This window comes from Lutra lutra, chromosome 4 (assembly GCF_902655055.1).
Source record: "Lutra lutra chromosome 4, mLutLut1.2, whole genome shotgun sequence".
Classification (NCBI taxonomy): Eukaryota; Metazoa; Chordata; class Mammalia; order Carnivora; family Mustelidae; genus Lutra; species Lutra lutra.
Window position 1 is genome coordinate 76,945,923 of NC_062281.1, and position 14,839 is coordinate 76,960,761.

Below are 14,839 nucleotides of genomic sequence, written 5' to 3' on the forward strand. Positions count from 1 at the left end.
AAGCCTTCTAATAATGAGTTCCTCCTCCTCCACAATCATCCAAAATCTGTGTGGAGTTCCAACAAGTATCCTGATGTTCCGTTTCCAAAGATGTGAGCCAGGGATGCCAGGAACTTCACTATAAAATGCTTTTTAATTTCATGCAAGATTAAGCCTTAAAGTATTAGCACTGAAATCCTCAGCTGGCAAGGAGACACACTCTAGAAATAATTAGAATATTTTTTTGCCCATTAAAGGTAGAACATATGAGTACTTGAGAAGAGATGAAAATGACATAAATCTCTCCTTAGATTAAGTTCAGATTGCCAAAGGCCAGGCGAGAAATGAATTGTTTGTATTTCAAATTTAAAAAGCCTCAGTCTAACTAGAGACATTAAGAAGATATACTATATAGACATAGGTTTTTTTTTTTTTTTTTAAGATTTTATTTATTTATTTGACAGAGAGAAATCACAAGTAAGCAGAGAGGCAGGCAGAGAGAGAGGAGGAAGCAGGCTCCCCGCTGAGCAGAAAGCCCGATGTGGGGCTCGAACCCAGGACCTGGGATCATGACCTGAGCCGAAGGCAGCGGCTCAACCCACTGAGCCACCCAGGCGCCCCAGGTTTTTTTTTTTCTTTTAAGATTTTCTTTTTTGTTTATTTGACAGACATAGATCACAAGTAGGCAGAGAGGCAGGCAGAGAGAGGGAAGCAGGCTCCCCGCTGAGCAGAGAGCCCAATGTGGGGCTCGATCCCAGGACACTGGGATCATGACCTGAGCCAAAGGCAGAGGCTTTAACCCACTGAGCCATCCAGGCGCCCCTAGACATAGGTTTAAGTCTTAAATTTTACAAGTCAAGTAAGGCAATTTTTTAATCAATAAAAGGAGAACTACTAATAGTTCTATATGCAACCTATCTATCCAGACACACGCATAAAACAATTCTCTTTATACCAATTTTAAAAAAAATGCCTCACTTCCAAAAAGCACTAGGGGTGCTGTAATTGTCAAGTGGTCTGCTTGAAAATTTCTAAGGGTTCTGTTGCTTTGATTATATATACAACTTTGTGTTTACTTCTTTGGTTGAACATGTATAAGTATATCTGTATTTGTATAAAGCTAAAATAAGAATGGGCTTTAAGCAAATATAGCTATTTTTTAAAGCATAGCCTTAACCTCAAAAAGAAATATAACTTATCCAAAGGCTTCTTAAAAACTGGAATTCTACACTGTAATTAAAAATTAGGATAATAATAACTATTATGTACAATGTGACATCAGAAACATGACCCAAATAGAGAGGCTCTCAGACAAAATCTTTAAAACTTGTATTTTATTCATGGTGGCCATGAAAATGTGTCTCTCAGATCCCTGAATGCAGAAGGTATGACTGGCCAGTGGCCCCAGAGTAAGCTGTGCTTTTTCCAGAATCCACTATGATGTCTATACTAAATGAAGTCATGTTTCCCTGCACTGCTCCCAGCCAGTAACTCTGTGCAGCAGGGACACAAAAGCCAGTCCATTCCCAGGAGACATGGGATTCCTCTAATGGACAACTTTGACTTGAGGACTCATCCATCACAATGAACCTTCTTTGGACTATACTACAGGGACTACACTGTGGGCTAAAACTCTCCTACCCCGCCTTCCTTTTCTCCCTTCTCTCCTTCACATCATGGGTTAACAGCTCTCCAGCTGCCTCCAGCTCCCTCCTCATTTGTCTTCAGAGATGTTCCCCCTAAGAAGTCTCTTGCACAGCTAATCCTGTCTTGTTATCTGTTCCTCAGAATAGATTTCTCAATAATTTCTTAATTATTTCTAATTTTTCTAAATATTCTAATTAGAAATATTATTTCTTATTATTCTAATCTAAAATTATTTCCAATTATTCTAATCTAAAAATGCTAAGAAAGAATTTCTTAGTTCTTTCTAATTTCTTAATAATATAGAATTCTAAGAAACTATGTACCCATTAAAATCTTCCTAAAGGAAAGTTTTTTTTTTAAAGACTTTATTTATTTATTTGACAGAGATCAAAAGTAGGCAGAGAGGCAGGCAGTCAGAGAGAGAGAGGGGGAAGCAGGCTCCCTGTTGAGCAGAGAGCCCGATGTGGGGCTCAATCCCAGGACCCTGGGATCATGACCTGAGCCAAAGGCAGAGGCTTAACTCACTGAGCCACCCAGGCACCCCATGAAGGAAAGATTTTAAAAGAAGATTAAAATCTTCCTGGACCAAAGATTTTGGTACTGGCTTGTGATAAAACTAAACTAGGGAATCATTTGGATTCTATACATTGTAAGTTTGTGTATAATGTGATATTGAGTTGAAAAATGATGGAAAATTGTTACTTTTTGGAAAATTGGTAGAACAATGTTACCTTTTCTATAAGGAAGCTAAGAAAGAATAATGAATTGTAAAGGTTTTAATATCATCTCATATTTACTAAATTAAATATTAATGGGATATATGAAAACATGTAGGTTCTAATATTGCCAGAAAGTGAACAGAAGACAGAATTAAGCTGCCCAACCAGAACTTGGATGCGTATAATATTACATTTGGTAATATTTAGCCAGTAGCTAAAAGGAACTCTCATACAGAATTTGGGAAATTCATTTGCTTGATTCGCCCTTTACTCCTCATTTATAAGGTTTCTACCATCCTCCAGGGTTTGAAATCACAGAAGAAAACGTCTTGGCCAAAAACTACCACTTTCAAAGAAAATTGCTGATAAACTTCCAGAACTGAAAGCAAATTAAATCATACTAATCACATATTATTCATATATATATATATGTGTGTGTGTGTGTGTGTTATATATATGATATATATTATATATGATACATGCAATTACAAATACATATATCTATTATATATATATGATAGATATATATTATATATGATACATGCAATTACAAAGGCTCAGAATGAATTATTATGAATGACTCTGCCAGAAAATAATTGGGCTGCACATCCTTAGTGGCATTAAGTATAAGGATAAAAATAACTGCAAAAAAAAATCTTAAACTTTATTTAATATTTTTGTAAGACAACATTAGTAAATATATTAATTTTGTTTAGAATCAAGATTTTAAATATAAGGGAAAGGGTAAGGAAATTATCAAAATGTTTTACCTTTTTAAGGACTTTTTATTTATTTATTTGAGAGAGAGAAAGAGAGAAAGAGGACACAAGCAGGGGGAGAGGGAGAAGCAGACTCCCAGCTGAGCAGAAAACCTGACATGGGACTTGATTACTAGGACCCTAGGACCCCATAACCTGAGCCAAAGGCAGACCAACTGAGCCACCTAGGTGCCCCTAATATCTAAATATTTTAATTAGGAACTATAATGTTAGAGCTGAATTAGAAATATCAATAACTGCAAAAAAATTTAAACTTTATTTAATAGTTTTGTCAGATATTAGTAATTATATTAATTTTGTTTGGAATCAAGATTTTAAGTATAAGAGAAAGGGGAAGGATATTATAAAATCAAATGTTTTAATTAGGAACTCTAATGTTAGAACTGAGTTAGAAACATCAATACGAACCCAGGCTTCAAAAAAAAAAAAAAAATGTTTCCCAATTCTGTCAGCTAAAATGAGCTGGGAAGAAAGGCCCAAGAGAATGAAGCTAATGTGTAAACTTCACTATTATGATTTCTATTCCCATCTTTCTAGGATACCCTGGAGAAATGGCTGAATCCATGACTGGGGTAGGGTAGTGTATAAGTCTGGGGCAATTTGTTGTACTAATAGACAAGAAATAATGCAGATCAATGGGATTGTGTCAAAAGAACACAAGTGTTGTAATACCCAGGGGTGCCTCAATTTGAACAATTAAAGACAATAACTGTTGCAGTTGGTTAAATCACACTGAATCCCTGAAAAGTCATGAATCCATAATGATATACAGGAGAAAAACTAGCAAAAAGCTGAATAAAGGTGGTGAAAGGAATAGCCTGTATTACTTTTGAATCCTTTATTCAAATATGATGTTATTTTTATTTGTTTACTTTAGTAATGAAAAATATAGAATTTAATAAATATTAAATACATTAAATTAAATACATTAAAAAGTGTTTTCTGGCTTAAGGGAGGATGCCAATTGAATGCTCCCATAAGTTGTGACTGTAAGTTGGACAAAGACATTCAAGTTCACCAAATCTCAATCAGGTACCATTTCAAATATCCATAAGTGTTTTATGGTCTTAAGAATATGGAAAAATTGCAAGATACCATTAAACTCAGTGATCTTTCAAACCAGTTTGAAAGGCATTTGCAAGGGTCTTAAAATCCTATTAAGTTAAAAAGTAGAGAAGTTAGAAGTTAAGCATTACAGAAGTAAAATATATTTATGTATCTTAAGAGTCAAAATACAAATTCCAAGTACTCGGCCCAGATAAAAGCCACCAACCTCTGTGAATGGACAGAAGCAGGTAGTGTGTGCAGATTTCCACCCAAGGACATGGTCCATGAGATCAACAGCATTACTCTCTGACAAGCGGAACCTGTGTGTATTTCAGATTTTATACACTTGTAACACGTAAGAGAATTTGGCCTATTAGAGTGCTGACTTGTATCTCCAGTTTAAAATGTATAATTCAATAACTTGTTTAGATAGGTGATTTTAAATTAAGATATGGCCATGTACAGTATTCAAACTACTATTAGAAAAAAACAAACAAACAAACAAACTTGAGAGGGTACCTGGGTGCTCAGATGGTTAAGCATCTGCCTTCCACTCAGGTCATGATCTCAGGGTCATGATCTCAGGGTCCTGATTTCAGAGTCCCGTAATCAAGCCCCTCATCCGGCTCCCTGATCAGCAGGGAGTCTGCTTATCCCTCTGCCCCTCACAATGCTCATGCTCTCTCTCTCAGATAAATAAATAGATAATATTTTTTTAAAAAACTTAAGATTCATCCCTTTCATTGTTTAGTTTACTAAATTTATAAGTATTTAATAGTCAGGATAGATTAGGGAGAAAGTAGTGACAGCTTAGCATATATTTAATAAAGCCCATGAACTTTTATTACTGACCCAAATTATGAGAGGCTATATCATAGTCAAATAACCCCTATATGTTCCTTTATTTTCATTTGTATTCTTATACTGTTTTAAGGAAGCAATTTTACAAACAAAAAATACATAAGGTGATAAGTACTACTACTGACCCAAGTTTGTATATGAATGGAAGTATACATAAATATAAAATTAACTAAATCTCTCCACATAGAAGTTTGGCCAAGTTAGTATGGTACTAACCAAGCAATGAATGATGCCCAGTGCAAATGAATGTCCTTTAATCTTTGTGTTAACGAAAAGCTAAATACTAACAGTAAAAATCTGGAGGTCACACCAAATTTTCCGAGGAACGATGTACAGACCCACATATTTCAGCAAAAATAAGATAACGGCCAAATATTTTAGAGAAGTGGCAGTTGTTTTGACTTGCCTTCATCACCAGAACTAAATACCTCATCTTATTCTATGGGATGTGCTGTTTGACTGATACTGAATAGAATTAAATATAAGCAACTTCTCCCTAGTGCTCTACACTCTTACAAATTTTGGATTGATTTAATTTTCCATAAAATAAATCCATAATACTTAAAAAAAATTGCTTGTGCTGATATCAGTTGAAGTTCTACCTCAAATCAATTTTGACAGATTCCTTGTCACATGAAGAAGTATTTTTAAAAAAGGGTATCACCCCCAAATGCAGGGGAATGCAGTATATATATGTGCTGGATATTTTATTCATTAATAAAACTGTTATTTCTCTGAATTTTGTGATGACTCATGTTGTTAGCTTTCCAAAATGTGTAATTTGTTGCGACTGCTCATCTAAGAAATATTCAATTCCATATCTAATTTTTAAATCTTTTTCTTAAAAGGGGTCCCTCTATTTCTGTAAGTTGTAAGCCCCACAAAACCTGGATCTGCCCCTGACCATATTATTTTAGAAAACCCAAGGTAGCTCTCTATGCTTCTGTAATGACACGGAAACAAGTCCATGATAAACTGCTAAGCATAAAATTCAAACTTCGGAATAATATCAATAGTATAATCCCACTTAAATTTTAAAAAAAAATTCAGGTCTGACTCTATAATCTTTATTTTTTAGCAAAGCACGTCTTCGCTTACTAGTTTTTTACTTCAAAAAAAAGCAAAAGTGAATTTTCCACCTTAATTCATGCTTGTAAACCCCAAAACACTTCAACTACTTCCAAACGCCCATTCCTTCCCATTTTAGCATTCTGAAATTGGATTGTAACCTGAGATCGCTGGGAAGCCGTGGTCACGCGGCGCGCATGCGCAGACATGGCCGTGGCCGTTCCGACGTGGTCGTCATCAGTGGGGCTGTGTGCGTAGTCGGTACGACCTTGAGTTTAACGGCCTTTTAAAAATGCCTTCCAGAAGATTACGTGATGATTCTGAATTGAAGTGAAAATGAAATTCGGTGTAGGCAGAGGGGCAGGGAAACACAGCCGCGGGGCGCGCACTCGACCCCGGGCAGCGAGCCGCCTCGGGCGTGACGGCCTGGTCCACGTGCTTCTGGGCACCCCAGGAAGCGCCCTGGCCGACGCAGCCGCGCTGCGGTGCCTGAGGGGCTGCGCGCTGACTTCAGGGCCGGGGAGGCCTCGGGATCGTACGTGGTGGAGGGGAGGCGCTGACGTCGTCGTCCCGGCTGCCTGCACGCGAGCCGCGCGGGGAGAGCGCCCTCCGGAGCCCAGGGCCTGGGAGGGGAGGCGCTGCGGGACGCCGGCGCTGCCCGAGGAGGGCCCGGCCTCGCCACCGGCGCTGACACCCTTTAGGAAGGGAAACCTTACGCGAGCCGCGAGAATCTCTCTCGCGGTCGGGGCCCCTCAGTCTCTCCGACTGAAATCGAATTCAGGGTGCCTTCCAATTCCGCTGTCGGTTGTCACAGCTGGTGATGAGTACGCTGTTGTTTGCCTGATACCGAAGCAGCTCTAAACAGAAATGCTTAGATCGGAGCGGAAAATGTAAAGCCTTTACTCTAAAAATTTGAAAGCTCCTCAGTGGGTGCACCCAGTGTCTTTCTCTCCTTTGTTTCGTTTGCACTTCTAAGGTAGACAGTGTCTACCGTGTTTCAACAAATGTTATTCTTTGCCTTTATTTGGGATGGCAAGATTATTGCATTTGATCAAATTAATGTTAAAGCTCTGCATTTTTAGTATATAACAGTAAGGCAATATGCTCTCATATCTTCAACCTCAAATAAAATTTAAGTTGGAAAAACAGTCAAACTTTAGATTGGTTTAGCTTATAATGAGTTACTTCAGCCCTGGCAGGGTGCATTTTAAACCAATATTAACCGATCTGTTTCTTACTGGCATGAACCCATACACACTTTTTAAAAATGAGTTTCATAAATAATTCGCAATTAGGTATTACTTATCAGGTCCTGATCTAAGTATCTGGAATTCGGTCAGTCCTGACAGTAGTCCTGAGGTAGTCAGATTTCCCTCAACTTGCAGATGAGGAAACTGAGGGACAGTAAGAAACCCAGGCCTTCTGGCCCCAGCGGCTGTTTAAAAATCGATATTCACTGAAATACTCTCTTGAGCGGATTGGAGATGATGGATATAATGAACTTGGGGCTTGTGAATGTAAAGTACCACATTTTCATTGATACCTTATATTCTATGTAAGGAATAAAATCAGCCTTTGGAAAATAAATGGTCTATGCTCTTATCTTTTTAAAAAATATTTTACTTATTTATTTGACAGAGATCACAAGTAGGCAGAGAGGCAGGCAGAGAGAGAGAGAGAGGAGGAGGAAGCAGGCTCCCTGCCAAGCAGAGAGCCCGATGCAGGACTCTATCCCAGGACCCTGAGATCATGACCTGAGCGGATGGCAGAGACTTAACCCGCTGAGCCACCCAGGTGTCCCTTTATGCTCTTATCTTAAAAATAAAGATGATATAATAACAAATCACATCATTTTGCCAAGAAGGTTATGGCATTCTATTATTTGACTAATACTCATTCACAGCATTCCTAATACCACAAAAGTTTCAGAAACCTAAATTATACTGCCATGTGATGACTACTAAATAAATTTTGCAGTATAGACTTACTGTAGAATATAATCTTATTTCTTATTTTACTCTTTTCACTGCTATCCTTTTATATTTTGAGTTTGATTCAACTGCCTTCTACTAAAATGTTTCATAGTGTACATTTTTTAGACTTTAGTTATTCATTTGTATAGGGCTCCCCAACTTCTATTCCAAAATTTAAAAAGCTTAATAATTATTATCCTAATTTCTTAAGTGAAAAAACTGATGCTCAAACAGGTTAAATATTATACACAATATCACATACTAAGGCAGATGGGTAGTATAGACTAGAAATCCTATCCTAGGGCTCAACAGACTTCTAATAGTTTATGTAAATGGCTTGTGTTTATTCACATATCTTCTCAGAACCAATATATCTCAGAAGCATAGACCTATCATGATAAAAATGTGGTTAAACATCACTTATGTACTCTAAGTACAATTCGGAACAGAACTTTACCATTCAATTTTTTTAAAGACATAGATCCTAACACTTTATATGTTTTTTTAATCAACAGGTTAATATTATTGATCTTTCCCCCAAAGATATGGAATGAAAATGAGTGGGAGGTTGGGGAGTTTGTTGTTATAAAAACCAGAAAGGGGAAACTTACAGCTGGATAGCAAGACCCTGACTTAATTTGAACATCTGGTTTTCCATTATATATAGGCAGTGGTGATTCTGTGCCATTTTTATTCAGATTTTTCCTCTCCTAGGATGCTCTCATCTTTGTTATTATCTATAACTCTGATTGTAGCTCTGAATCTGTTTTTTTTCTCCCCCAACTCTGTTTCAAAACTTCTGTAATTCATTTGCTGTGCAGTCTAGACTCTCTCTTGCAAGTGAGCTTACTGGGTGGGCCAACCAGGATTGTTAGGAAGTCAATAGGTTGCTAAGAAGTCTTGCTAATTTGCTATATAAGCTGAATGGAGTGTCAGAGAATTTTCCTTTCCCCTGATGAACTTAGGAGGTGTATGTTTTGACCTGTATCAGTGATTGTATTTGGATCAATTACTTTAAGATTACAATTTTTTATCCATATATGAATGTTGCACCTAATTATCCCTGTAATCAGTTAAACAAATGTCAGCTGTTCGCATTTCAACTTTCTGCCAATAACTGCTGGAAGTGATTTAATGCAGCTGGAGAATAACACTGACAATCATTATAGCCTGCAAAGTGTGAAATAATTTCATTGCACTACTGCGGTCTCTTTGGTGTGAGGACGGATCATGTTCAGGGTATGACACTTGGTGGTGGGGAGCCAGTTTTATTATAATTAAGGAAATAATGGAAAAGGGGGGGTGAGTCTCTGGGTAGCTCAGTGTTGTTTATCTGGTGAACTCTTCTCCGTGGAGGGTTTGTTTTTATAAGTCACTTTAAGTGTTGAAGGGAAATATTTTCATCTAAACAGGAGGATTGTGCTTCATTCAGATTACTTCCCCTCATCTGATAAAAAACCTTGCTGAGTAACAGCACAGATGTGGCTTATTTGGAGGAAAATGAAGGAAGAGGAGAAAAACGCTGGGTGGAGCAAAGGACTAGTCAGCGACTTCCCTTTTTTGCGGGCCCTTTTCTTTTCTTTTCTTTTTTCACTTACCTGAGCCACTCTGGGGTCCACTTTGAAGGCGCGATGCCCTCCCCTCTTCCCTGGTGCAGTTACCTCCCAAGCAAGTTTTCTCCCTCGCTGGACTCTCGGCCCTGCAGCAGCCCTTTGGAGCTCCCAGGTAAGGCAGGGAAGATCTTCCTGGGCACTCCCCCCAGGGCCCCACGGCTACCACGCCGGCTGGCCTGGTGCTCCATCGACTGGGAACAGGTGTGCCTCCTGCAGAGGCTGGGAGCTGGCGGGTTTGGCTCCGTGTACAAGGCGACTTACCATGGTGTGCTGGTGGCCATAAAGCAAGTGAAAAAGTGCACCAAGAACCGACTGGCATCCCAACGCAGTTTCTGGGCTGAGCTCAACGTCGCAGGGCTTCACCATGATAACATCGTGCGGGTGGTGGCTGCCAGCACACACACACCTGCGGGCTTTAACAGCCTAGGCACCATAATCATGGAGTTTGGTGGCAGTGTCACCTTACACCAAGCCATATACGGTGCGGCCAGCTGCCCCGACGAGGAGGATGTGCAGCCTCACTGCTGTGCCGGAGAGCAATTAAATCTGGAAAAGTGTCTCAGGTATTCCCTAGATATTATGAATGGCCTGCTCTTCCTTCACTCGCAAAACATTGTACACTTGGATCTGAAGCCGGCTAACATTCTGATCAGTGAGCAGGGTGTCTGCAAAATTGGTGACTTTGGTTGCTCGGAGAAGCTGGAAGATCTGCTGTGCTTCCGGACTCCTCCTTACCCCCTAGGGGGCACCTACACCCACCGAGCCCCAGAGCTCCTGAAAGGAGAGACCCTAACGCCTAAAGCTGACATCTATTCCTTTGCCATCACTCTCTGGCAAATGGTGACCAAGGAAGCCCCTTACTCAGGGGAGAAGCACTACGTGCTCTACGCCGTGGTGGCCTATAATCTCCGGCCGTCTCTGTCAGCAGCTGTCTTCACTGACTCCATCTCTGGGAAGAGACTTGAAAAGATCATCCAGTGCTGCTGGAGGGCCAGTCCTTTGCAGCGGCCAAGTGCAGAACTCCTCCTGGTTGACCTTAGCTCTTTAAGTGCTGAATTTGACTGACTATTAATCTGTATCGACATAAGCTTTGTCTTTATTTTTATTCGTTTTTAAATTAGTGACTGTGTAGGAAAAAAACATATTTGCAGGACGGATTTTTAGAAAATAAAGTTATTAAAAACTCCTTTTGGTCTAAATACTTTCTCTAAGGCAAATAGCACGGCTACAAATCTAGTAGACAGCTTAATATTGTTAGTAAGTAAACTTATGCCCTCACAGAGTTAAAGGCTTTGCTTTCGCTGCAAGTGTGCTTACTTCAACAGTTCTCTAGTATTGCACTTGTTCTGATTTGTTATTGATGAAGCCAGCTTGTCCAAGACAGAACTGAATTGTAAAATGCCAAGATGTTCTATAAACTCAAATAATAGGCTCCAAACCCACCACCTAAATGTAAACTATCAACAGTTTACTTATTCCCAAACCAAAAAAGTAAAAATTTTTTGAAAAATACTAATTTTTTTTCTGCCCCTCCACCCAAAACTTGTTTGTAATGACCCTCAGACGTAAAATTTACCAACTGAGGTACATTTATTTTTAAAGGAATAATATCTTAAATGATTTCTTGTGATATTTTGAACTTGTACATGCCATGAATAGAAAAATTGTATGCTTCTAAACTGGGTCTCTTTTTCTTATTATTTGGACTCAGAAGTAGATGACAAAGGAAAGACTTATGATATGTGAGGAAAAAAATGACAACCCTGAGGAACAGTAAAATTTAACATTTGGATGGAGATCAGACAAGTAAAACCAGACTCCCCATTCTAGAAAGCAAGACAATGGCTGCCAGTACATAAGATTTAAAAGAATGAGGTGACTGGATTTTGCCATTAGGACCACTGTGACTTCCATTTAGCAACAGTAATTTCTGTGAGTGGTGGAGGGCAAAGCCATTGCAATGGACCAGACTGTTACAGCAAGGACTTGCTGTTGAGGAAAAAGGGGGGAGCAGAAACTTTTAAAAGGGATAAGATACACATGTTCTTGGATTTGGGGTTTGGTTTTGTTGTCTTGGGGTGAAGGAAATGAGTTTATTTGAGTGTGAAGCAAGAAGAGACAAAGATAACTGATAAAATTTAAAAAGTTATAAAAGAAATGAAAAGAAATACCCAGGATAAGAGGCTATAGCTTCACAAGGAAAGAGCATCTCTCCCTAGATGTGAGCATTGGAAGATGGGACAACTGCCATGGAAGATAAGTTTTTACTTAAGAAAAAGAGACACTGGGGAGGTTCACATCTGTGGACTTCTATTTTTTCTGTTAAGAGTGGTTGAGAGTAGGAGGTCTACATGGAAATCATGGTTTGGAACTGTTCTTGAGGGAAGCAAACGGGAGCTGTCCATGGCTACATAAAATACTGGTTCAGTGATGCTAGCTCTGTCCGTGCAGCTTAGAGAACAAACCACCCATATACCAATGACTAATTTCCTCCTCTGTTCATTGTAACAACAGGAGTTCGTGTTGGAAAGTTTAAGATACAATGGCTCACAAACAAAATTACAACAAATCCGTTTGTTCCACCAAGTGTGGTGAAATGAGATTCTAATTCTGATACCTCATAAACAGACTGTCAGTGAGCTACATGAGGATCCTCTATGAAAAGCATTAAGGTCCAGAATTCACTTCCAGAATGAACATGGCCACAGCTTAGATTCAAATATTTTCCCTTCTCCTGAATACCAAAGTGGGAGGTGCTCTGTAAACTCCATAATTGGTGACATGAGAAGAGAGAGAAAGTGTACAGACTCTCTGACATGTATGCAGTGATGCCAGATGACTGGACAGAGCCTGTAAGAAAAGAGTGCACAGAGCAGTGAGAGATAGCTCAGGGGAGGACCTGTCAGTGGCAGATCTCAGAAACTCTTGGCAAACTTAGATGTCCTGATGAACAGATAGACACTGAAGTGCCAAAGGTGAGGAAAAAACTCTTTGAGGACTGGGCTGAGGTCAAACTGAGCAGAGCTTATAGGAGTTGATACAGAAAGAAGGAACAGAGAGTGTTGAGGAGCATCTAGCCAGGACAGAGCTCAGAAAGTGGAGCAAATAGCCCCTTCTGGGAGCTCCTGGGTGGCTCAGTCCTTAAGCGTCTGCCTTCAGCTCCGATCATGATCACAGGGTCCTGGGATGGAGCTCTACATCGGGCTCCCTGCTCACCGAGGAGCCTGCTTCTCCCTCTCCTCCCCACTGATGCTCTCTCTTGCTATCTCTGTCACTGTCTCAAAGAAACAAATAAAATTTAAAAGAAAGAAAGAAAGAAAGAAAGAAAGAAAGAAAGAAAGAAAGAAAAGCTCCTTCTACACAGGAGACAGTCAGTCTGTGGGTGGGGCCAGGCAACGTGAGACAGGCACAGAAGCCTCCTAAGAGAGAGAAAAAGGTGTGGTTGCCTGAAGAAACCCACAGAAACGCCATACTTGAAGGAAACAAATATGGTCTTTGGGGTCACAGAGAAAGGAAGTCTTTGAGCTGTGGGAAGACTGCTCTGATGGGAGGTAGAGTAAGCACGTGGGCTGCTTCACCTGTAATAGTTAATAGTCAAAGGCAATTATTTAAAGTAGACAAATCAAGTCAGAGGTAAAGGCATATTTAATAGTACAAAGATAAGTATTAAATATATACTATGGACTTAAATTGGGGCAGAGGAGGAGAGAGGAAAAGGGATATAAGCTGTCAATATTATTTATTCATAGAAGTAAACTCATAGATATCATCTAGGATTAAGGAAATTATATACAGTTAAATAATTGTACAAAGATTCAAAGACACCCTTCCTCAAAATCAGAATTACCAAAACAAAATAAAAAGGCTAAAGAACCAAGCACAGAATGCAAGACAACAACATACACTATAGAAACAAAATAACATAAAATATGAGAGTTAAGATCAAACTCATCTGTCATTATCAATAAATATGAGTGGCTTCTCACCTTTTAAAGAAAATCTTTGTCCTGTAAGATATAGTTCTTTTTTTAAAGTATGGACAAAAATAAGCAACTAAATGCAAGCCAAAAATAGGAGCCAAAATTTTACGAGAGAAAATGGAATTGAAGCCAAAGAAGGATATTGAACAATGTCAAAGAATATAATTCACACTAAAGAAACAAAAGTTACAAATAACTGTGAACCAAATATCTGTTTTCACAGACCAGAAATAACAAGCAGTGTAAGAACAAATTGAAACATTATCCATAGAAGACTAACAGATTAGATGGGCACAAAATAAGGTATGATGTAGAAGGCATTGAGGATTAATAGAATACATTTGGTTGTAACACTGACATTCAAGACCGTAAAAAATAAAGATATCTCTTTTAAAGTACCTGTGGAAAACTAATCTATACCATTTAGTACAAATTCCAAAACCTAAAAATAGTAAAGTCAAATAAAATTGAATTTTTTTTTTGAGAGAGAGAATGAGTGAGAGAGAGAGAGAGAGAGCATGAGAGGGGAAAGGAGAGGGTTAGAGGGAGAAGCAGACCCCCGCTGAGCAGGGAACCCAATGCAGGACTCAATCCCAGGACTCTGGGATTATTACCTGAGATGAAGGCAGTCATTTAACCAACTGGGCCCCCCAGGCACCCTTAAAATTGAAATTTTAACAAAATTTAAAATGCTCCTTTTTCTAGAAATTTTAATACTCTTAAGTAACTGTGCATCTGAAAGAAATGCTAGTCAAAATTTCAGGAACTCCAGAGAGCAACAATAATGAAAACACATATATTAGAACCAAAGGAAAACAATAAAGTCAAAGAAAATTTGTAGTCTCAAGTAGTTAAATTATAATGCCCAGAAGAATATACAATATTTTAGAAAACTACAATTTACCAAATCTGACACCAGTGAAGATAGAAAATCTAAACAGGTCAATTTCTACAGAATAGAGAAGGTTGTCCAATCATTCCCCTCCCCACCCCACAAGGCATAAGACCCAAAGTCCACTGACTTCTAGAAAACCTTAAGAACCAGGTAATCTTGATGAAACTTAAATTAGAAGAAAAACTTCCAAATTCTTTTTGAGAATAACACACTGAAGCCTGATAAAGATTGCTTTAAAAAGAAACAGACCAACCTCATTTATAACTAGCAGTGTAAAG

At 38.9% G+C, this 14,839-nt stretch overlaps 1 protein-coding gene across 1 annotated transcript; it reads left to right on the plus strand.

Annotated features, from left to right (window-relative positions):
- Positions 1-9,704: 9,704 nt before the first annotated feature.
- Positions 9,705-10,751, plus strand: MOS (MOS proto-oncogene, serine/threonine kinase). Its single transcript, XM_047724883.1, has one exon. The coding sequence runs from the start codon at positions 9,705-9,707 to the stop codon at positions 10,749-10,751; it is 1,047 nt and encodes a 348-aa protein (XP_047580839.1).
- Positions 10,752-14,839: the final 4,088 nt, after the last annotated feature.